Raw genomic sequence first — 22,230 nt, forward strand, 5'->3', positions numbered from 1 at the left:
TCCATGGCAGGGTTTACAAAGAGCTCCTGATATTCACATCGTGAGCTAGTTTAATTGCCAAGCTCAGGAGGTTTTGCTCCTGCACCATGACATGCCTTTCCTAACTCTGTCCCTGACACGTTTTCTCTGCTGCCCTTTGTCCACTTGCTTTTATCCCATTGACACTTGGTTTCACAACCAGGTTCAATAAGGGCCTGTCACAGTCTGAGCCACCTCTGGGCTCTGCTTCTGATTCAGGTCTCCCCGCCCCAGTTTTCTTCTCCACTTGTAAAGTTTCCCACTTAGGCACCTTGAAATCTGCATTAGGCATAGGCATTTACATTTATATCTTTTAAACTTAATATTGGCCTTTATTCTGATTGTGTGTAATTGCTCCATTCCATGCTGAGATGTTGGCTGGAAAAATTCAGAGGTTTTCCCTCAGAGGAGAAGCCTCCATGACATCTGTCACACTGCATTTCTGTGCTCTCTACCTCCAAAGCTTTCAGTAACATACATGTAGTCTTTCCTACCATCTTGCTGTGATTATAAACTGTTTCCAGCCACTCTGGGCTGGGGCAGGAGCCTTCATTGTGCATCTGTGTTCTTTTTCAGAGCCATCTTTCCTCCTCTCCTTGTCCCAGCTGCCTTGCGGTGCTGCCAGTGCCTGCCTGCCTGGCAAGTCAGAGCATGTCTGGACCCTGTGGATGAGATGCAGAAGATGGCAGAGCCGCTGGGGCTCAGGGATGAGTGTGGGGAGGGGACATCGGGGGCTCCTGCCCTCGCTGGCCCCTGCCTTGCAGACAACAGACTGAACCTGGACGTTTATCCTGACGGCTGCCGCCGCTTCCTCCAGCTGTTCAAAGAGCAACAAGGAGAGGTGGTCCAGGTTGAGTTCCTCCGGCTCAGCAGCAACGATTGCCTCCTTGACACCACACTTGGCAGCCTTCCTCATCTGAAGCGCCTGAAATCCCTGGTGCTTAAAGGTAAATTCCTGGGCCCATCCAACTTTCCTAGGCTCAGATTTTTTGTTAATCCTTCTCTCCACATCTGCAAGGCAAACTACCCTTGGAAGTGTTTTGTTACAGTGCCCCTTAGCACAGCTTTGGCTCAGCCTTGCTCAGAGCTGAATGCAGATTTCAACAAGATACAGCTTCTAGTGTCTTATTTCCACCCTTTGTTTCTACAGCTGCCTGGGGACTGGGTTTTTTGGAGTCTGGTTGGGTTGATGCTGCAGTATTTTCTATAGCCATTCTCTAGAAGAAGAGCATTTTTTGCAGTTACACAACAAGAGGGGGGTTGAAAGGTGTTTGGTAAATGTTCAGCCCCTCTTTAATTTTTGGGAGCATAATAGGATGTCTTTACTGTGTTTCTGTCTGAATTACTCAATGCTTAATCCTTGCTTACTGTCAGTGTCTTTAGGTTTAGCAGAGTCCAAGACAGATCAGAAGAGGCTGATTCAGTTCAACATTTTATCTAAAGTAGGACACAGAGTGTGCATGTAATTTGGCAAAGTGTAATAACAGTTAGAGCTGTAAATATTAGATCATTCTTTGACTGTCTCATCTATTTATTATGGGAGGATCTCAATACAATTTGTATAATTTCTATATCAGACTGAATAATTTGCTCTTTGGGAGGCAGAATTTTAAAAATAAATGAGAAAAAAAGGGGAGCTTGAGGACGGAAGTCAGGGTTCTAGCTGAAAACTGGAAAGTCTGAGGTTTGTTTCTATATCTGTCACAAATTTCTCATATGAATAATTTGGTCTGTCCTTTGCCTCTTTAGTAAGGTGGTAATAACAGCTGTACCTTGTATCAGTCTTGTTTTGTGAGATGTACACACACCCTGAACATCCTGAAGTGCAATAAAGTAGTTCACTAAGATCTTATGTACAAAGTACAAGGTGCCTGTTGGTTTGGTTGTTCTCATTTTGTACCATTATGCAGCATAAAAAAAAAGTTTGGTGCCCTCTGCTGTATATGGCTATAAATAGAAAACAGTGGAAAAGTATGAAACAATGAACAAGAGGAAAAGTTTGGAAGTTTCCTTTTGTTTGCTCAAGTTATTTTCCAGGGGTAGAGACCTTCTCCAATTTGAGTGTCACAAGCTGGGGTATGGAACTTTCATTCTTCCCTCTCTGTGCTGTCTGCCCTACAAAATACTGAATTACCTACTTTTTCCCCCCACATTTTCACTGCTCTTTCCTCATGCGTGCCCTTCAGTCTCGCAAGGGCAGATTTCAGTCCTCAGGGCTGTTTGCTTCTCAACAGCATCGATAGAGCCTTGAGGGCAAGGACTGTTTCATTGATCCATAAAGTGTTCTGTGTTGGCCACTGGTAGTGCGAAGAAGTGGGGAAGAAGAGTAGGAGGCTTGGAGGTACATGGGCCACCCTGCTAAGTGTGGTAAATGTGTGGGGTGGACTGGCTCATTCTGAGCTTTGGCTCCAGATGTGTTTAGAAGAGCTGTACTGGTTCACTGGGGCATCTCCTGATTTCATAGCAGCTCTTCACTGTTACACCCCTTTCACTGACCAGGAAACTGAGGCATGGAGCAGAAAACTCCCTTCTCTGTGTACTTTGTGATTAGTGCTGCTCAGTGTGATCAGTAACTCCCAGTCTTGTGGATCTCTGTGCAGAGTCTCACATGAGGCTGGTGAGCTCGCCTGGTAGCGCACTGACCTCTTCTTCCACTTCACTCCACCCAGGTGGCCATGCTAGGGATGAGTTTGGTTCCTATCAGCATGGCTCCCTGACAAGCTTGCCACCAGACCTGGGGAGCCTCAGGTGTCTCACCCATTTGGATCTCAGCTTCAACAGACTCTCGATCTTGCCCGGCTGCATTCTCCAGCTCCCCAGCCTCTGTGTGCTCCTGGTGAGCCACAACAGTCTGGTGACACTTCCTGAGGACTTTGGCCGTCTGAGCAAACTGACTTTCTTCTCCGCGATGAAAAATCAGCTGAAAGAGTTACCTCAGAGCATTGGGGAGCTGTCAATGCTGCAGGATCTGGATCTCTCAGAAAATGCTTTGGAATTGCTCCCTGAAGAAGTTGGGAATCTGCACAACTGCACAGAGCTGGATCTCTCTGGAAATCGCTTATTGAGCATCCCAGACTCCCTAGGTATGTATTTTATTGGGGAAGAGAAAGATGTTGGCTTGCCAAGTTTTTGGTGCAACCACTGAGACCCTTGGTCTCTATCCCCAGAGCTGTTAGCATAAACTGTGTTATACTGGAGCCAAATGGAAGGGGTATCCAGAAGGATCATTCTTGGTTCAGTCAGTGCATTTGAGCTTTAACAACTCTCTGGACCACACTTTCTGTTTCTGTGGATCAGCAACACTGCTGAGATTTCAATACAATTTACAATGACTGAGGATCTGGCCTGGCTGGTTTTGGGTAGCACCTGGGACTAGTAACAGAAGAGCCGAGGTTTGATGGATGCAAATCTGGGCTTGAAATCACACTGTTCACTGTGGACCAGTCCGCAGAACCGCGCTCTGACTTCTGCTGTCCAGCTTCCTGGGTCCTGTATTACTTTGCGACTGAGGTTGTTTTCGATGCTGTTACAGAAATGGCTTACATTTCAGCCTCTGCCTGAAAAGCAGAGGACAGAGGTGGCTGCATTGCCTCTCAGCTAATTCCTTGCACTCCTTTATTTAGTGAGCTAAAGGGATGTTAAGCTTTTGTGCTTCTCCCTCATGATGTGTGTGTTTACATTGGCTGAGGAGGGAGGGAGGGTGAGAGCTGCCGTGCAATGCAATTAACAGCACGGGTGGGGGGTCACTTCTTGTTCCAACCTGCAGCCAATTTGAAGTCTCTGCGTCGGCTGCATCTCCACAGCAATCTCCTGGTGACAGTCCCTGCCTCGCTTGCCAGCCTGCCCAACTTGTCCAGACTTGATCTGCAGAACAACTGCCTCTGTGTCATCCCTGCTGAGATCCAGGCCTTGCCATTCGTGCATGTCCGAGGCAATCCCTTGGGAGAAACTGAACCATCCCTGCAGGCTGGTAATTGCAAGGCTTCTGCTGCTGTGTGTTCTGCCCAGCTGTTCCCTCACTCAGCTCAGCATGGCGTAGATGGGTTTGGATTAGAGAAGACAAGCAGGGGGGAATCGGATCAGCATTTATTTCTCTGGAATAATTATTAAGTTGTAAGGATGCAGACAGCACTAGTTATGTTTTTATGAGGTCTGTCCCAAGTCTGAAGGGCTCAGTGGTCCCTGGAATTGGCCTTTCATGGTAGGGTTTTAGAGTGGAAGTGAAAATGGGACTCCCAGGAAACAGATCAGGAGAGGTCCCTAAAGGGGTCCAGCCTTTTGAGCAGAAGTAAGCACCAGTTCCTGGACTTGCTGCATGGCCCTAAGGCTGTGGTGGCTCATGCGAGAACCTCAGAGAGCAGCAAGGGGTCATTCTGCTGTGCAGTTACCTCCTGCTTTCCTGAGGTTCACCGGCTGCAGAGGAGCGGCTCTTTGTCCAGGAGGAAGGTGATGAAATGAGCGGGAATCTAAGCAGGGTTTCCCAATGGTGCTCATGTTCACAAGAACAAGCACTGATTCCTGGGGATAGGCCCAGGCAATCAAACATGGCCCTGGAAGCTGCAGGGGTAAACTGAAATATTTTCTAATTCCCTCTGCTTTTGATTTTCCCTGGGGGAGAGCCACCATTTTCAGTACATCTTGGGACCCTGAGGCCTCATGCCATCCTCTTGCTGCGGTGTGTTCTGGAGCCCACTGCAGTGTGACCAGGATTCCATTAGCAGCTTCTGTCCGATTAGGATTAAGCCAAAACTGTTCAGCATTTCTTGTCTACCTTGGTTTAAGTAACCTCTATCTCTTTCTCCTACACAAATCTTCTTATTGCCACAGATAAATCTAGTACCAGAAGGCTAAAAAGACACTTCCTTGCATCAGGAGAGGGCAGGTAAGCCTCTCTTCTTAAGAGCTTATATTACTGTGGTGTAAAAAGGTCCCAGACAAGGTGCATGGTGGGTATTGGAGGAATGTATGGGAGCCTGTAGCCTCAGTAGGCCAGCCAAACTCAAGTACAAGATTCTTCTGTTGATTTTTGGAGGGCTGAAGTCACTGCACAATGTCATAAATTCATGCATTTCTTCTGGAAGTTTTACTGTCACCTCTGAAGGCTGCAGAGTGGTCCTGGCCTGTGGCATCCATTTCTACTTTCCGCCGGGGGCTGCCTCTGGTCCTCTGCGGATCTACTTCCGATCCCTCACGCCAGATCCTCAGTGGGTAAAGCTGAGACACCATGATGTCCTGCTGAGTAGAGTCCTGGAGCTGCAGCCTCATGGGGTCCAATTCCAGCAGGTGAGGATACACCCAGGTCACCTCCTGATGAATCTGCCTTTGCAGTAGCTCAGGAGAGTCTTCTGAGAGTGTCTTTTTGGACCTGTGAGACATTTACCCCCATCCCTGCTGCTTTTAAGTAGCTGCAGAGAATCAGAAAGGACACAGCCAGCTTCTCTGATGCTGTGCTGGCCTGGCACCTTTGCCTTCCCCATTGCTCCTGATTGAGCTGAGCTATAACCTTTCTCACTCACAACCCCCCTGCTTTACCAGAGGATAAGTCCAGTGTCTGGCCTTAGCCTGAAAGGAGAATGGTTTGCATCCTTCTCTAAAAGTCTGATTGTGTGGTTTGTATTCAAGCTGGGGAGTAGTCACACCACCCACCAGCCCCATCATGGCTGACAGCAGCTCACTGCAAATGTCACTTTGCTCTTTCTGCACAGAAGCTGCTGAACTTTTCCTGCCATCACAGTCCATAGCAGACCTGACATCTCCTGTCACCTCCCCAGAGACTGCAGAGCAGAGCAGGTTCTTTGACTCCTTGCACACAGGCCATGCTCTGCCCTCCCTCTTCTTTTCTGCATAGGAAGCCACAGAGCAGAGCTGGGCTTGGTTTTATCCTTTCAATTGGTGTCTCACAGGAGTTCTTTTTTGCCAGGAGGTGCAGATCTGGATGCCATATATCTCACCTCAAACCCCTCACCAGCATGAGGTGGTAGTTCGGACCTTCAGTGGGCAGAGCTGGAGTGATCTGGAAACGAGAGTGCGGCGGAAGAGAAAATCAAAGGTGAGGAGATTGAAATTACCAGTGACACACTTTGTTCCTGTTCCCCTCTTTGGCTGTGCCCAGCCAAGAGTGAACCTATTTGAAACATCTCATGAGCTGTGTTTTGACCAGCTGCTATAAAATGTAGTGGGTTTCAGCTCCAGGTTTCCTCCCTTATGGAGGTGTGTCTCCTGAAGTTGATGAGTTGCAGCCTGCCATGCTTCATCCCTGGTCTAGGTCTTTCTTCTGCTTGGCTGGTACTCATTTTGCTGTCTTTATTATATTAAGTTATATGCCTATATGTTTTCTTCTTTGTCCTCTGTTACAGAAGTGTGTGGCCCACTGTTGTGTCCTTCACTTCTCTTGGTTCCTTGTTGTGTCTCGACTTGTCCAAAATGAATGCAAAGTGCCAGCAGAGGGGACATTGCTCTTTTCCAGTGTGGATCCAAACATCAAAGTGATCTTTCCTCCTGGAGTCACCAAAGAGCCTCGTAGCGTCAAGCTGCAGGTATGCATGTTTTCTGGTGAGCTCTGGTACAGCTGTTTTCTCATGTTCAGTACAGAACCGACCAGAGATGTCTGCCCAAGGGCAATTAATGTCTAGACGTGGTTGCTTCATGGGCTGACCCATCTCAGATCACCTTCTGTTAACTTCCCTGCCTGCAACATGGGCTGTGCTCCATGCTGCCCTGTGTGGAAAGTGGATCTCCAGCAGATCAGCAGGTAGCTGCTATGAAGGGAACACAAGAAGATTTTGCCTCTTTTTCCCTTGAAAAACTGACCCTAGCAAAACAGCTCAGTGAGAATTGGGGGTGGTGGGGAATCTAATGTGGATCTAATTCTAAAATCACCCCACTAAAATTAATTGTTCTGTAGAGCTGCTGGATGCTCTTGTAATACTTTAAGTCCATCCCAGCCTGACAGGTTGCCAGACTTCAGCCAAAGTTCACTGTGCTTTTATTCTCAATGGGCCCTGCAGCAAGAGCAGCATTTGTCTGCTAGGTGGTGGAGGAACTGAGTGAGCAGTGTGGGAATTTGGTGCCTGACTGCTCTTCTCACTGTGCTGTCTGCCACATCCAGGTGCTGCCAGTGTCTGCAGAAGAGATACAGGAAATTACAGCCAATGCAGGGTGCAGAGCCAGTCCCCTGCTCTGCCTCTCCCAGGACTCCACAGTGGATTTTCTCAAGCCAGTGAGAATTCAGCTGCCTCTTCCACCTGGGGTCACAGGTCAGCTTATTCCCAAAATAATGAAGGGAAACGCCAAATTTGGAAAACCACAAATGGCAAGAGAGAATTTTGTTTGCCTCTCCTGTTGTTAATAAAGCTTGCTGGTGTTCCTGCAGGAACAGCAAGGTGTGTCCACTGTCTGTGTGGTGCTGCAGAGTGGTGGGAGCTGAAGGTGATTCCGGTCTGTCAGATCAGAGCTGGGGTTCACATAGCAGACAAGCCGGGAGAATGGTCTTGGCAGAAGGATTTCTCTGCCAAACCACGTGTGCATTTACACTACTGGTTTTACTATGGTGGATTGGAGGAGGCACTCCTGCCCATTGAGGAGATGAATTGTAAAAGGGCTTCAATTCCTGATTGAGAATAGCTTGAAGCGGGAAATGAACATGCTGCCTCCAGGGGTCTGCCTTCTCTTTTCTTTGCATATGAATCAGGTGCTGAGCCACTGCATTTAAAAATGTATGATTGTATGCTAAGCTACATCCCACTCTGAAAACTGCTAAAAACAGCCTCAGTCATGCCAGGGATTCCTCTGTTTGCTGAGTACCCTGAGTCTCCTTACTCCTGTTTTCTCTGACCTCTCCTGGTTTTCTTGTGAAGAAATACATGGCCTTCATTATAACACTGCCTGGTATTTGTATGCCTGAAGTGCATTAGGATTGAAAAGTCTGTGAAGTGTACATTAGAAGGAGATAGAACTTAATTAATAACCCTAGATTTTAGTGATGAGAATTGTCTAATGGATCTGTTGGTGGGAGTGAGCACACTATCATTTTAACTTTGTATAATTTTTCCAGAATATCCCAAAAGCAATGGGATAGCCTGGTCCTTTTATTGCTGCTCTTCCTTGACCAAAGTTCAGTCCTGGATGCTGAAGAGAAGGCCATGAACCCTTTAAAAAGTAAATCACCCAAGAATTCTGCTGTATATAACATCTCTTGATCATTGATGTCTTTAGGGCTAAATTTGGATCGGTCAAGGCTGCATATTCTCCATGGTGACCTGGAGGGTCAAACCTGGAATGACATTACCGGTGAGGTGGTGCTGGAATTCACCCATCTTTATGCAGTATTTGAAGTCACTCACTTCTCCTGGTAAGTGCAGGATTAGTCCTGAGGAAAAGATGGGATGTTCCTCTGCCTTGCTTTTCCCACACGCTGACCAGAGGCCATGACACTAACTTTATCTGTTCCCTTTTCCTTTTGCAAGTCAGGCCCAGCATAGCACTTTGTCTCTACCTGTCATTCTTCCCAATTGTGGGGGTGTGACACTGGCACCTTTGTCTGGGCAGGGTCCATCTTTTTTTTTTAATTTCTTGTCTCCAGGTACTGGCTGTGGTACACCACCAAGACCTACATTGGAGGCATTGCCAAGAAGGTCTATGAGCGGCTGCGTCTGTACCAGGTGAACTTCATCGCGCTGCAGAGGAAGAGAGATCCTGAGCAAGTCCTGCTACAGTGTGTCCCCAAGCACAAGGTCTGATCTGGGTTGCACTGCCTTGCTCCTGAGCTTCCCAGACTTCCCTTTGTAGGATGTAAAGGCAGCAGTGCACTAATTTAGTTGGGGCATGCTGTCACCACGCTGTTGGTGGTGTGATAATAACTCACAAGAAGCTGGGGGAAGAAAAAAACCTCATTCTGTGCAGTGGTAAATGCCATGCATTGATTCCCTCCCCTGCAAACCCTGAGGACTGGGCTGCTAAAATCATCTGAACCACAGTTACTGGCTATGTATATGCTATTATCATCCAGCAAACATGAGGCAAAACATGTTAGCTTAAATTTAAGTCAAAGTTTACATGTAACTTGTCTGACACGGGCTAGTGGTGTAGGCAGCAGCACTGCTTTGTTTTCAGCTGGAGTAGTTAGAAATGGTACTTTTCCTTATGTTTCTTGCTGTTCTCAGTTCAAGCACTGGAAAAGAACATATAAGCAGTCCTGAACATGTGAGCAGACCTTAATCTGCTTCAGTGCAACGTCAGGTTAGTTTATGCTATGAATGTGAGCTCATCTGCCTGACTTTGTCAAGAAGGAGATGGGAAGTGCTCACGCATTCTCTTCTGCTGCCTCTTGCTGGGGGTATCAACCCCCAGCAGTGTTGTTTCAGACTAGTGTGAGTATGAGTGTGCAGCTGTGGAGAACGTGTCCCTTGGCAGGCAGTGCATCTTGGTGAGATGAGGGTTATTTTATCAGACTGCCACTACTGACTGGGCCACATAATTCTCTGCTCTGGTTGCTCCTTCTGTTTACCTGTGCTCCTGTAGTGAAGAGACCTGTGGACACAAACATCTGCAGGGATATTTTATATTGGGTTCTGGGCTAAAACTGTCTCCACATGAGGCAGCAATGACACTCAGAGTGAGATTGTTGTTTGGATGTGTCTGTAATCCTGCTGTGAATGGTCATGGAGTGAGAGAGGTTTACTGTTACAAATAGAAAGAAGAATCTAACCTGTGTCTTGGACTGCCACTCTGATCACATACTACAAAGTCAAAATGAGCTTTCTGGTGTCCTCAGCTGTATGCTATTGTGGCATGTGTCTTTTTGCAGAGAAAATGCATTTGAATAGTGAGTGGGACATGGTAGCAAGTAAATTCCCTCTTTGTCTTTGAAGTTAAAAAGACCTGTTAAAAAGATAGAGTGCTGAAAATGCTTTTTAAATGGGTGTTTGTTCATTTGTTTACATCCTTTTCATTTAAAATAATCTTCCCTGTTGAAGGTGAAAGGAACATCATGGGTGTAGAAACATGGGTCATGGGACAGATGTGCTTCAGACCAAACACTGTTGTCCTTGTCAGGTTGACCCAGTGCTGAAGAAGCTGCAGGACCGCTACCGAGGACCTGAGCCATCTGACATGGTGGAGATGTTTGAGGGAGAGCAATTTTTTGCAGCTTTTGAGCGAGGCATCAGCATTGACATGGGTATGGCAGTACTGGGCTTGTTCTGCTCCTACCTACCTACCTACCTACCTACCTACCTACCTACCTACCTACCTACCTACCTACCTACCTACCTATCTGCCTGCCTGCCTGCCTGCCTGCCTGCCTGCCTGCCTGCCTCTTGTCCTGCTCTGGCCCTAGACGTGTTTCTGCTGTGTGTTGTACTCCTCCAGGGCATTCCTCTCTGTCTCCAGCTCACCCACTGCTCACAGCAGCCAGTCCCTGGACATTGAACTTGTCACATTCTCTGGTCACACAACTTTTCTGTCTGCTTTTCCTTATGAAAGTGCTGTTTGCAGACTTTCATTTCTTCTCATGCTCTTGTAAACCTGCAGAGGGCAATAGCTAGGTGGGTTTATTTTTATGACTGATCTGCTTCTGCACACTTTTCTCCACAAGTTGAATGCTTCCTGCTTCTCTGCACAGATCGTCCCGACTGTGTGGATGGACGTCTCTCATTTATTTTTTACTCCCACTTGAAGAACATGAAGGAAATCTATGTGACCTCCCCTGTGGACAGAAAAGGCCAAGCTGTAAAAGGCCAGGTGAACAACCAGTTACACTGACTTCTTGTTTCCTCCTTCATCATTACCTTTAGAATACTTGTCATTATTATTTATCTCTGAGTGCTGAGCACAATTCTTTTCCTGCCCTCTTTCTCTGGCTTTGCATTTCACTGACTAAACCCTGAATAATCAAGAAGTGTAATTTTGAAGGATCACTCATCACTTAACTGTCTGACTTACATTCCTGCCATTTTTGGGGTGCTGGCAGGAAGTGCAGCCTTTATGGCAGAACCTCAGTGCTCCCCCCAGTTACACATAATTGAGAGGCCATATTTGTAGGCTGAGGATAGATGAGAATGCTGAATTCATTCTTTCCCAAATGGAAAAGACATGCTGCCAATAGGCTGGGCCACTGTGCTTGAATCAGAGCTTCTCACTGCCCGCTTTCTCTTTGGAAAGGTCTCTTTCTACCGAGGGGCAGTTCCAGACAGCATCCCTGAAGATGCCAGCAGGAGGAGAAAAGGTCCAGACTCGCTGTGGCTTGCTACTCTGCCCATCAAACTGCCTGTGAGTTGTCTCCTACAGAAAAATTAATCTAGATGGGGTAAGATCATGGAATTCCTGCTCAGCTGATTTTGTTTTCCTCCATGAGAAGGCATGCAATGAATGACCACAAGAAATAGCTGCCCAGTCATGTCATGGTGGAGATTTTACATTCTCCTTGAGTAAGCTCTTCTGAAAGGAGAACATGAAGAGCTAGGAGTGGTCTCCACCTCTCCTGCTCATCTTGCCTGTCAAGCACAGGCTTGTTGAATGGGTGGTCAGAGAGTCAGAGAGGGTGGATCCTTTGAATAAATGATAATGTAGTATGCAAGGAAGCTCGCTGTAATTAAGGGAAGTGTCTGTTTTGTTTATTAATTTCTTAATCACACAGCTCATGCAGCAGGAAAAAAGAATGGAATAGGATGAGGTAGTTATGCTGGATTTGAACATAGACATTGAGTGCAGGTCTTCTGGTGTGAGCTTTAAAGGCTAGGCTGTATGTTACAGTGAGAAATGCAACTTTTGCTTACAGAATTAAAGTGACATTTGAGAAGCCTAAACCAATAAATACCTTGGTAGGCTGAATGCTTTCCTTCTGATCACGTGTGATGACCTCACATCCCTTTCTGACACACACAAGCTCAACTACAAACCTAGACTAAGTGCTCTCTTACTGCTGAGGCAAATATGCTTCAGGGATGTGGCTTATTTTAAACTGTTCTGTAAATGTGGGAAAGGAAACTTCTGATGGGAGTTATGACTGTGAGCACTACACTTTGGTGTTTTCCTGAGGCAGTGAGCATTGCTGGTCTCTGCCAGTGTGAGTTGTCCTTGCTTATTACAGCCTGACCCTTCAGCCCCAAGAACTTCCTTTCTCCCCAGCAGAAGGAAGGAGGTTTCACTGTGGAGACTGAGTGGCCGGACTCCATGGTCTACGAAAACAGATGAAGAAAGAATGTTTTTTCTCTCTCTTCTTTGGACACAGCAACTGAAACCCCGCTGGGATGAGAACCCTGGTGCCCTGAATGGCTTCTCCTTTCCTCCCCTGAACCTGGGCAACGCTGAGACTGGGTACCTGACACAGGCAAACCTGCTGAGCATTGCCAGGCGCGTGGGAGCTGACTGGCAGAGCATCGGCCTCAACCTGGGCCTGACCTACCAGCAGATTGAGCGCATAGGATACAATAACAGGTGAGATAGGACACAGTAATCAACAGCGGGGCATTATATCTGTCTGTCCATCTGTCTGCAGTGTGATAGTACAAATCAATGCTCGGCTGGTTGAAAGTTCTTCCACTGTAATCGTTTCACCGGATTAAAGATGGGTTGACTAATGGTTCTTCTGAAAATAATACCTCTTATAATGGGAAACTGATTATTTTCTCTTGCCATTATAAAATAAAGCTTTTTTGTTTGAAAAACAAGATTGGGAAATAACAAACCTGATGAGCTTTGTAGTTCAGCTGAGTTGCATTCCTGTTTTGTTCTGTGATTGGATTCCTGGCTAGCCTCCATCTCTTACAAAAAGAAATGATCTATGGCTTTAATTGTGAATATCATTGTTATTCAAAAAGTGCTTGTGGTACATCATGGGATGTGCAGCCTGACCAAAAAGCCAAAGCCAAAGTAAGAGAGAATTAGATTTGTTATGATCAAACTAGTGTTCCCGTGAGGAAATTATATTCAAAAGCAGAATTCCTTGATTTGATACTTCTATTAGGAAAATATTTTATAGAGAAACGTTCATGCAGGAACTGCAACTCCCGTATGCTGGGTGGGGAAGAGGCAGATCCACTGAGTGCTTTGTGTGTCTGGATAGCTTCTTTAAGGCTCTGGCCATGCCTGGGATTTAGGTAAGGTCTCTTTGGTTTGCTACTCAGGAGAGCGTGTTGGTTACTTCTGTCTTCCCTCCTTTCTTCAGAGAGGACCTCAACAAGCAGATCCTGGACATGCTTTTCTCGTGGGCTCAGCAGAACTCCGAGGATCCTGACTGTGTGAGCAGGCTGATTACAGCCATGAAAGAGAGCGGCCGCCAGGACATCGCTGATGAGATTGACGCCATTATCGAGCTGGGGCGGCAGAAATACAGCGAGTCCATTCGCCGCGTGGGCCTGGAGCAGGAGAGCAGCACTGAGGACTCTGCAATAGCTATGACATAGCACCTAGCAGAGAAAAGTGGGCTTTGTGCGGGACCCTTCTGTGTACCCAGAGTGATGGTGCCTGGGGGCTGCTCTCTCTTCAAGAGTCAGTGTCTTCCTGAAGAGCTGGGCATTGATTCTCTCGGGTCTGTACTCACATGCTACTTCTGCCAGTCCCAGGAAGTTTGGAGTGCATTTAGGAACCTTTTTTCTACTTTCACTTCATGACCTTGAGCTTTAGCTTTCAGAAATGTGGAGAAATTTAGAGACTGAAGTGTCTGTCTGTCAGCTGAGTAGTGGCTTAAGCAGTGTTTGATTAATTAATACTCACATTACATGTATTTATTAATAACTTATTCCTGAAACTGGAAGCACTGCTGGAAACACTGGGTGTGAGCCTTTGGGTCTGTTTGTGCTCCAGTGCTTGATAGGAGAGTGGAGGTGCAGTCATGTTATGAAGGCCTGTGATGTGGTGGGGACTGTTCAGCCATTTCTGTTAATGATGTGTTCTGCTCACATGAACATGTGAACTGTATTCCCCATGAAAATGTTTTATATTTTTTTCCAAATCTCTTCCAGTTCCCTTAAGTCCAAACAAAACCTAAGTACTTGTGGAGAAGAAAGAAGAAACTGATTTCTAGAAAAATTGCTCTTTTTTTTTTGTTTTGCTTCAAAAGCTATCATGAAGCAAATAGCCTGCTGCACCTACAAGAACCTTTTCAGACAACACCTACATACTGCTGATCTTTGACAAAGTTCCACTTTTATTTTATAAAACAAAAGTAAAAACCCATGACCTGTTGTGGGAGAGACTCTGATTTAAGTGAAATTAAAATTTCACTTGCAGTTTCCAAGGGATAGTCCTCACATCCTCCCAGTGAAATGTGACTGTAGTAGTGAAGGTGTGACCCCTCCTGAAGTTTGGTGAAAAGCGCGACTTAAATTTGCATTTTAAAAACTGGTCTGACCAGCTGTGAAATAAGGCGTTGTTGTGGGTTTGACACGAACCATGCTGCGCTAACTTCCCAGTTTTTCAGCCTGAATATCTTGTATAAGGCTGGAAGCATTTACTGCTTTTTAACTGCTCAATGATTTATTACTGAGGCACCCTTCTCTTCCTGTTCCCCATCTCATAGTGGCCCTCAGTTAATGACCTACTAATAACAGTGGAAAATTACATGCAAGCTTTCTGAAACACTACTGTCATTTAAGTAAATTCAAGTCTTTCAAGATAGGTTTGAATTCAGCATAACTCTCTAAACATTACTTAAAGGGCCATCCTTAGTCTGAAAAAACAAAAGTCTGTTTTAAAATGCCAGGTTGTACCACCCAAAGTCAAGTGCAGTTGCAGGTTGGATAAATCCTGCTGTTTTCTTCCCCTCCTGAAGAATCATCAGTGCCTTCCCTGATGCTGCTTCAGACCTACCATCATACCATCAGTATTATTGAAAGAGAGGTGTAAAATTGTTGTGCTTTTTCTCTCATTTAAGGCTGTCCTAACACCTCAGGCCACAGAGTGCTTACTGTCCAGTCCAGAGCACTGGACAAGGACTTGCAGATTTGAGCTGTCACCTTGAGACTTCCACAGATCTGGTTGCTTAGGTTGTGCTGCCCCAAGTCTCATGTTGGGTTCAAGTCACCAGAATGCTCTTTTGAATGTACATTTTCTCTTGTATTCTGTGTCATATGTTATTGTTTGCAATTTTCAAGGATACCAACAAGGTATTTGTTCTTTCCTCCAATTTCGGAGAGATGCATTTGAGCATATTGCTCTCACTGGGAATAAAATCAGCACTTAACTGTTTCACAGCATGGTCTGCTATTCCATAAATGCCTTGAGTTAGATGGAGACTGGTCCCTTTAAACCTGCTGGCAGGAGGACACAGGTGAGCTTGGCTGTGCTGTGCAGAAATGGGAGAAGAGCTTGGATACTGCCGGTTGCAAAGCACAGGACAGACTGCAGCTGAGTTAATGGTGTCCCTGGAGGGTGGCTTTGCTGCAGTGGGGCTAAGCCAGGAAACACAACGTTCAGGGAGTGAGCTGAGGCTCAGGTGGAGCAGGTCTAGAGAGAAACTGTGCTAATCTAGAAGGCACAGTGTGTAGGGTAAGCCTGTCCTCCGGTGAAGGTGCTGGAGAAGTCTACAGGAAGCACAAGGTAGCATCTACAGCTACAACAGGATGAAGCTTGGCTGCACTTAGCTTTCCGTTTGTGATAATCAGGTCAGAACTGAGTTGGGCAGTGCTGGAATAAAGGATAGGTAGGCTGGAATCTGTGGAGGACTCATCCAGGCATCAGCAGAGCTACAGCTCTTCAAGAAAAGAACTTGGTGCCAAGAGAGAGGAAGGTTAGTGCCAGGTGTTCAGGTTACTCTTGTAATGGGTGGCAGCCAGGCCAGGTGACAGCAGATACCAAACCCTAGCCAGTTTCATCACTAGAACAGCTCAGGATTTGGGCTGATAACTTAAGGAAAGGGAAGTATTGTACCCCAGACAAGGATTGTTATCTCCAGTTTTTCCCTGCTGAGTTATAGCCTGATGGGCTGGGTCTCCTTGTATGCATCTGGCTTTCTCCTTGAAGTGACACCAAAGCAAGCACCCAGCTGAGGACACCGAGGTGCTGGGCGGGAAATCAGAGCAACTGTTCAACTGCTCTTTCCTTAGCTGACTTGGCAGCAAATATTTGAGCTGGATGAGAGTCAATGGAAAACATTATTTTGAGGTGTGTTATCTTTATCAATAATCTCTTTGAGGCACAGTAAGTCTTTCATAAGCCTATGGCTGCTATGACTGATAACAGTTGCAGTAGATGGTTGAAACAGCAAAAGAAATAACCAACCTGGCATTTATCTTTTGAATCAAAATACGGCATTCCTTTCTGACTTCTGTCATGAATTCATCACTTACTGGAGTAGTGTCTTTCCCTTTCTAGCTATCTGGCTTTTTCTGGTGCTTAATATGGAACTTACAGTGTCCTACAGATGATCTGGCAGATTTTATGTTTTTTACTGTGCATGATCCCAATGTGTCCAAAGTTATCCCAAATAAATTTTTTCCAGGAAAAGCCTACTTACAAAAATTTTTGAAAGTAAAGCAAGAAATTGTTTGGGAGTAGGAACATTTTTTTCTCCTTCTTTTTTGGTTGTAAGATTGATAGCTCTTTAATAATTAAACCCTTTTCTACTTCATAAAGTTGTAGATCTCCAGCAAAATGACCTGAGTGTTTCTCAAGTTTCTTCTAACTATGACAGTCCTCTAGCTGCCAGGGGACAGATCCAGGTATGATGCTTCCATCTCTTACAGATATTAATAAAAAAAGTTGAGAAATGAAAGCTTAATTCAGTTTATCAATTCCATTAAAAAATACAAGGGAAAGCCCAATTATGTTCTGCAGGGGGTTAAACTGTTTACACAGTCCTGTCAGTAAAATCCTGTATAATTTCCAGTAAAAGACCTGACTGAAATACAAAATTGAGAGTGAGCCCAGAGGGGCTGTGTTCAGTTTCTCTGTTCACTGCAGGTAGGCAGCAATACTGTAAAACTCAGCACATCCATGGGATTGCTCTGATAAGGGAAAGGAGATCTCTGTGGTGCACTGAGGACTGGATGGTTCAGCCATGAACCTACTGAGCTTGATGCCAAAACTGAAAGAGTGCTAGAAGATACCCAGTTTGTCAGATTTCCTGCTGCTTGGGACACACTTATATCCATACTTGACAGTATAACACTGCTGGTCTTTTTTAAAGGGAAAGAAAATCTGATGGTCCTTAAATTCACTGTTTTCCTCCAAAGGGAGGATCACCCCGTGTTTTCAGCGTTTAAAGCAAGAGTAGCTTTCACTGGGAAAGGGAGTGGGGCTGGCTTTCAGTCACTGGTGCATCAGAATCCCAGCCCAAGGGTGCATCAAAGTGAGCCCACTGTGCTTATCAGTTGGTATTGTTAAAATGAAGATAACAGCATTCAATTAAATGTGTGTGTTCATTTCCTGAACTCCACAGAAATAAACTGTGTGTCCTTAAAGCACCATTTTTCTGTAAATCTGTGTCTTGGAAATCCAGGAGAAGAGTTTGACCCTTGTTCCAGTTTCCAGCTACCTTGAAAGAATTTGGTGACTGGGAAATGTAGAAACCAGCTAGGCAATATGCCTTTATTCTTCCTGTCTCCCAGTAGGTCTGTAGGTTGAACCCATCCAGAAGTTTGTTTTGAGGGGCTGGAGCTAAGACCCTTCTGCTTGGTTTGTTCACTGAACACCAGTGCAGTTCTTATCTTTTCCAGACAGGAGATGGTAGAACAGGAAAATGTGCAAGGGACTGGAGGGACCCTCAGAGATGAGTACTACAGAGCATTTTAACCTCTTTTCTTACAGCAAAGTATTGCATCTCCTGGGAAAGGATGAAGACTGTGAACACATGGTTGCCATCCACTGTTTCTCAACTAGGTGGCACCAAACGAAGCAGTCCAGTATCACCTGCAGAACAGCAAAAGTGGGTACTTTTTTCCCCCCCACTATGCATAGTTCTAATGCTGACTCTTTGCTGCGGGATGTTTGAGGCCAAAACATAAATGTTGTGTTCAGAAAGTGATTGATTAAATTGGTGGGGAAACAAATCCTTTAAAAAGTAAAGAAGTAGAGAAAACAGAATCCATTTCCACGTGGAAGGAGCAAGAGATTTGGTGGGGATGCCTTTCTCAGGCAAGAGTTGGATCAGACTGCAGGAACAGAGCATGTGGAGAAACAAAGCAGGCAGAGGAAGATGATCAGACATCTCTACTGGCTTTCTTTAGAAAAGTAAGACGGCTGCAAATTTTGTATCAGCTGAAGCCCTGTGGATAAGGGGAGACCACACTTGCAAGACTCAGAGGAGGCAGCTGTTGCTTGAACCTCTCCTCAGAGCCATGTGGCTGAGCTTCTCTCCTGGACTGACAATTCCGGTGGTGACCCAAAGCGAACCAGGTAGCACTGCAAGGGGAGGCAGGATTTCTGCTCTGCACATGCCAATCTTGAAAACATCTGCTCTGCCCTGTTTTCACTGCATCTCAGGCCGAGTACACAAAGTGCCATGTGCTGGGTCACCTGGTGGAGCCACATCAGGGGCAGGCCCTGTGTGGTCATCTGCTGCTGGGTTGCAGGAGGCCGGGGAAGATAGATTGGGCACAACCCAGAACAGCTTGGTCAGCTGGAAGGTGTTCCTGCCCATGGTGGGTGAGTTGGATCTTTAAAGTCCCTTCCAACCCAAACCACTGTGTGATTCCATGAAGTTGGGCAGGTTTGGTTAAGCTAACAGGACATGAGAGCATAAGGGATTGTCTGCAGACGTTTAGCGAGGGACTTGGGAAAAGAGCAACATAATATTCTCCATCTCTTAGCTGCCAAGCTGTCCTAAGTTTCCATGTTAACGCAACCCTGCCAGCCCTCTGCTTGAAGCAGCAAGGGTAAAGCTTGGAATTTCTAAAAGACCCCTCAAATAGCTTAAGAAATTATTTGAGTTTTCCATCCTAATGCAGGAAACCTTTTTCCAGATCAAAAGAGGTACCAGGGTGTGGCAGACCCACTTGTGGGACAGTTCCACGACAGCAGCAAGAACTTAAAGCTTTGGGTATGAACAGGATCACACAGTGATCTGAGTAACCCTAGCTGTGTCCTAGCCATGCTGTCTCTGCCAGGTTTTTGCCACAGGCCAGATCTGATCTTCTGATGGTGTTCAGCATCACCAGGTTTAGCAACTGCAAATCCTGCATGTTCAGAAGAGAGTGGGACTTTTGCAGAGGGTGGCTGCAGCCCCTATGGAGTCACCCATCTCTCTGTATTGTGTAAGGAAAAGACCTGGCGGATGAGCCTGGCTGGTTAGGCTTCTAATTCTACTTTGTTGGGCTGATGGGGAGAAGCATTAGATTATAGTGAGAAGTAGGACAGGAAAGCTGGATGAGGGAGGTAGTATCAGGATAACCAGGGGAGGACCTGAGCTTAGGTATGAATCTTCACCTTGCTGCTTCTTCAGCCATGTCCTCAGAAGATTTTACTTTCTCTGGAAGCAGCAGTGGTTCAGGACAAATGATTTTGGGTTTTTTCCCTCCAGATTGGATAAGAATAGAAATCCTTGTGATTCTTAGCATCTCCCCAAGGCCAGAGCTGAGAACAAGCATGGCTTGTCATATTGATTGTAGCTGCTCCCTCTCAACACTGCAAGTTTCTGTCTCCTGATGTCTGCACAGCCTTCATGTGTTGCAGGAGCATCAGGCTGAGTGACAGTCTTGGTGAGGCTTTTATCCTGGTGCATTGAAAGAAGCAAGAAAATACAGTCTCCCCCTCAAAAATCCCCACAACAGATGATTTGGTGAGGCTTTCATCCTGATGCATTGCCAGGAGCAAGAACACATGGTGTCTCCCCCTCCAGAAGTCCCTTACAAGAGATTATTTCTTTGCAGTCTGGACAGAGTAAAGAAAATCCTGCTGCTCAAACAGGCTATTTTGTGACAACTGCTGTGCATGAGTGATGGCTGGAAGGCAGAGGCAATCACAAATGGATCCATCAGTTTTTTGGGGTTCTAAAATAACATGGCCCTGGAGGAGCTGGCTGCAGCTCTTGGTGAGGTGGCAAGCCTGGGAACTGTGACCCTGAGGTCCAGCTGTTTCACCCATGGTGGGGTGACAGTGTCCTCAGCATCCACTTCACCCTCCATCCTGGCAGCACGGAGCCATCTCGCCTTCCTACTCCCCAAGAAACAGCCATGGAGGTTACTGCCAATGCAGATCCCTCACAGTTGTCAGCTGCTGAAAGGGGAGACGAACAAATGAGCTGTGGAGGGTGAGGAATACTGAAAAATTCTGGAGCAAACTGCATTTTTTGGCACCCACTTGCAGTCTTGGGCCATACATGCAGGGGAAAAGAGTGATCAGTGCCCCATAAATCTGATGCCATCTCGGCATAAGAACAGACACATACGGTGGGATGCTGTCGGTCATTTTCTCCCTGGGTTGAGGGGGAACGCTCTGCTGAAAGGCTCCCAGGGCAATGGGTGGCTGCAACTACAGGCTCCCTGCCAGCAGCTGTGCCCAGAGTGGGATCTGGAGGCCGATCTCACAGCCAAGACAGCACCATTCATCGGCACTCAATAAACAAAAGTGCTTCGCTGTTTTATCCGGGAGATAAGCACGGAGGGCATGAGAGTGATTTCCCTTGCGTTGTCTGTGCTGAACGTGGGAGCCTGTGTTGGCTGCCAAAGGAGCTGAGGCACTGCTGCTGTGGCACAGGCTGTGCACAGGCAGGGAACAGGGCCGCCGGGTGTCAGCAAGCCCCGAGGCTGGAGCCTCACGGGTACTGAGCGCTGCGAGATGCTGGTGCTTACTGGAGGCTGCCGGCCCTGCAAAACATGTTGCAGGAGCTGGGCCATTGATTACGCCAGCTCATGACACGTTTCTCATTAGAACGTCAGGGTCAACCCAGCTGCTCTAAAAGTCACTTAAAAAAGGGAGATTTTTTTTTTTTTTCACACACTTGTGTGCTTTGAGCCTCAGGGACTTTATTTCCACGAATTGTTCAGCATTTGAATCAAATAGCTACTAAGAAGATGTCTCTTTTCAAGGAACAATGGCCACCAGTGGGTTCACCAGTGTGATCTTGCAGCTTGAGTTTCTGGGGACAACAGAGCTGGGTTTGGGGTTAAGCTGTCCCCTTCTTGCACTCTCCAGCTGCATTCACATCCTCTCTCACTTCTGTAATGTCAAGTATCTGCACCAAAAATGAAACAAGACCTGCTGGGTCAGTGGTTTCTGGGAGCTTCCTGCCATCCAAGCTGATGGCCAGCTGTAAATCTGTTCATTTTACTCATTCTGTTTAATTATACCCTGGATGCCTCCCCTAACGCCTCTCTGCTGTTACCTTTGGCAACATATCCTGTGGTCTCAATGGAGAACAAGATCAGGCTTGGCTGGGATTGATTTTTCCAGAAAACGATGTTGACTGGTGCTAATTACATTACTGCCTCTTCAATATTTATCAGTTAAATTGTCTACCAGTGCTCTGAAAATCATGTCCAGAATGGCAACCAGGCCAAGGGAGCAGAGACCAAGCTTGCCCAATTTTACTTTTTTAAGCGTTGGTTTAATAACCACACTCATCACGCACTTGGGGATTTCACTGGCAGTCCACAATTTATTAAAACAGAAAACAATACAAATGAGGAAGGAAACTGAAAAGTGAGACCTCGTGAAAACCTCTTTCTTTGGAGTAGACTGAACTTTACCCATGTCCTTGTAGGCCTGATCCAGCCCATGGCCCCTCAGAGAGATGGGCTGAAATCAGTGCAGGATTTTGAGACTCACACAGGACAAGCTTTGTGACAAGCCAAGTACAGACCTGGTATAAAGCTCCCCTGCTCACCATGATCACAACAATGTTGCCTCGTACAGGAGATCCTGAGCTGTGCTCTTCACCTTGTATCAGACACACACAGTGCTGCTTTTGAAGCTCCATTTTGTACCAAACAGTTTTAAATCTCTTTTGTGTCTGTCAGGAGAAAAAATTCATGTCTGAAAGCAGAAGAAACCTTGACAACCTGGCACTCGCTGAATGCGAACTTTCTTCCTCTGCTTCCTTTTTTTATCCCCTCTCTTAAATGCTGCCGGAAGAAACGGGTCCTTTGTGCCATACAGGTTACAAAGAGCAGTTGTTCTTATGCAGCAGAACCAAAAATAAAAACGTGTGATTGCGGTCCTCCTGAGATGCAGCGCAAAGATGGACAATGTTAACCTCTTCTTTGCCAGAGGATGGTAATGTCCTGCCAGCACACCTACGCTGTAAACAGAAACATCTATACCTCAAGGCCACACTGA

At 46.3% G+C, this 22,230-nt stretch overlaps 1 protein-coding gene across 1 annotated transcript; it reads left to right on the forward strand.

The window, feature by feature from the left end:
- Window positions 1-691: 691 nt before the first annotated feature.
- Window positions 692-15,204, forward strand: PIDD1 (p53-induced death domain protein 1). Its single transcript, XM_066187779.1, has 15 exons — window positions 692-965; window positions 2,688-3,101; window positions 3,785-3,988; window positions 4,846-4,900; window positions 5,100-5,301; window positions 5,939-6,067; window positions 6,375-6,554; window positions 7,127-7,274; window positions 8,233-8,368; window positions 8,600-8,750; window positions 10,072-10,195; window positions 10,640-10,758; window positions 11,179-11,286; window positions 12,248-12,453; window positions 13,184-15,204. The coding sequence occupies exons 1-15, from the start codon at window positions 692-694 to the stop codon at window positions 13,419-13,421; spliced, it is 2,688 nt and encodes an 895-aa protein (XP_066043876.1). The 3' UTR covers window positions 13,422-15,204.
- Window positions 15,205-22,230: the final 7,026 nt, after the last annotated feature.

Source organism: Chamaea fasciata, unplaced genomic scaffold, assembly GCF_029207755.1.
Source record: "Chamaea fasciata isolate MVZ Bird 193981 ecotype frontalis unplaced genomic scaffold, bChaFas1.0.hap1 SCAF_7, whole genome shotgun sequence".
Taxonomy (NCBI): Eukaryota; Metazoa; Chordata; class Aves; order Passeriformes; family Sylviidae; genus Chamaea; species Chamaea fasciata.

Excerpts from the sequence above, each read along its gene's own strand:
- PIDD1 (XM_066187779.1), top strand. The coding sequence starts at position 692 with ATGCAGAAGATGGCAGAGCCGCTGGGGCTCAGGGATGAGTGTGGGGAG. Across the intron at positions 966-2,687 it reads GAAATCCCTGGTGCTTAAAG|GTGGCCATGCTAGGGATGAG; the intron begins GTAAATTCCTGG and ends CACTCCACCCAG. Across the intron at positions 11,287-12,247 it reads CTCTGCCCATCAAACTGCCT|CAACTGAAACCCCGCTGGGA; the intron begins GTGAGTTGTCTC and ends CTTTGGACACAG.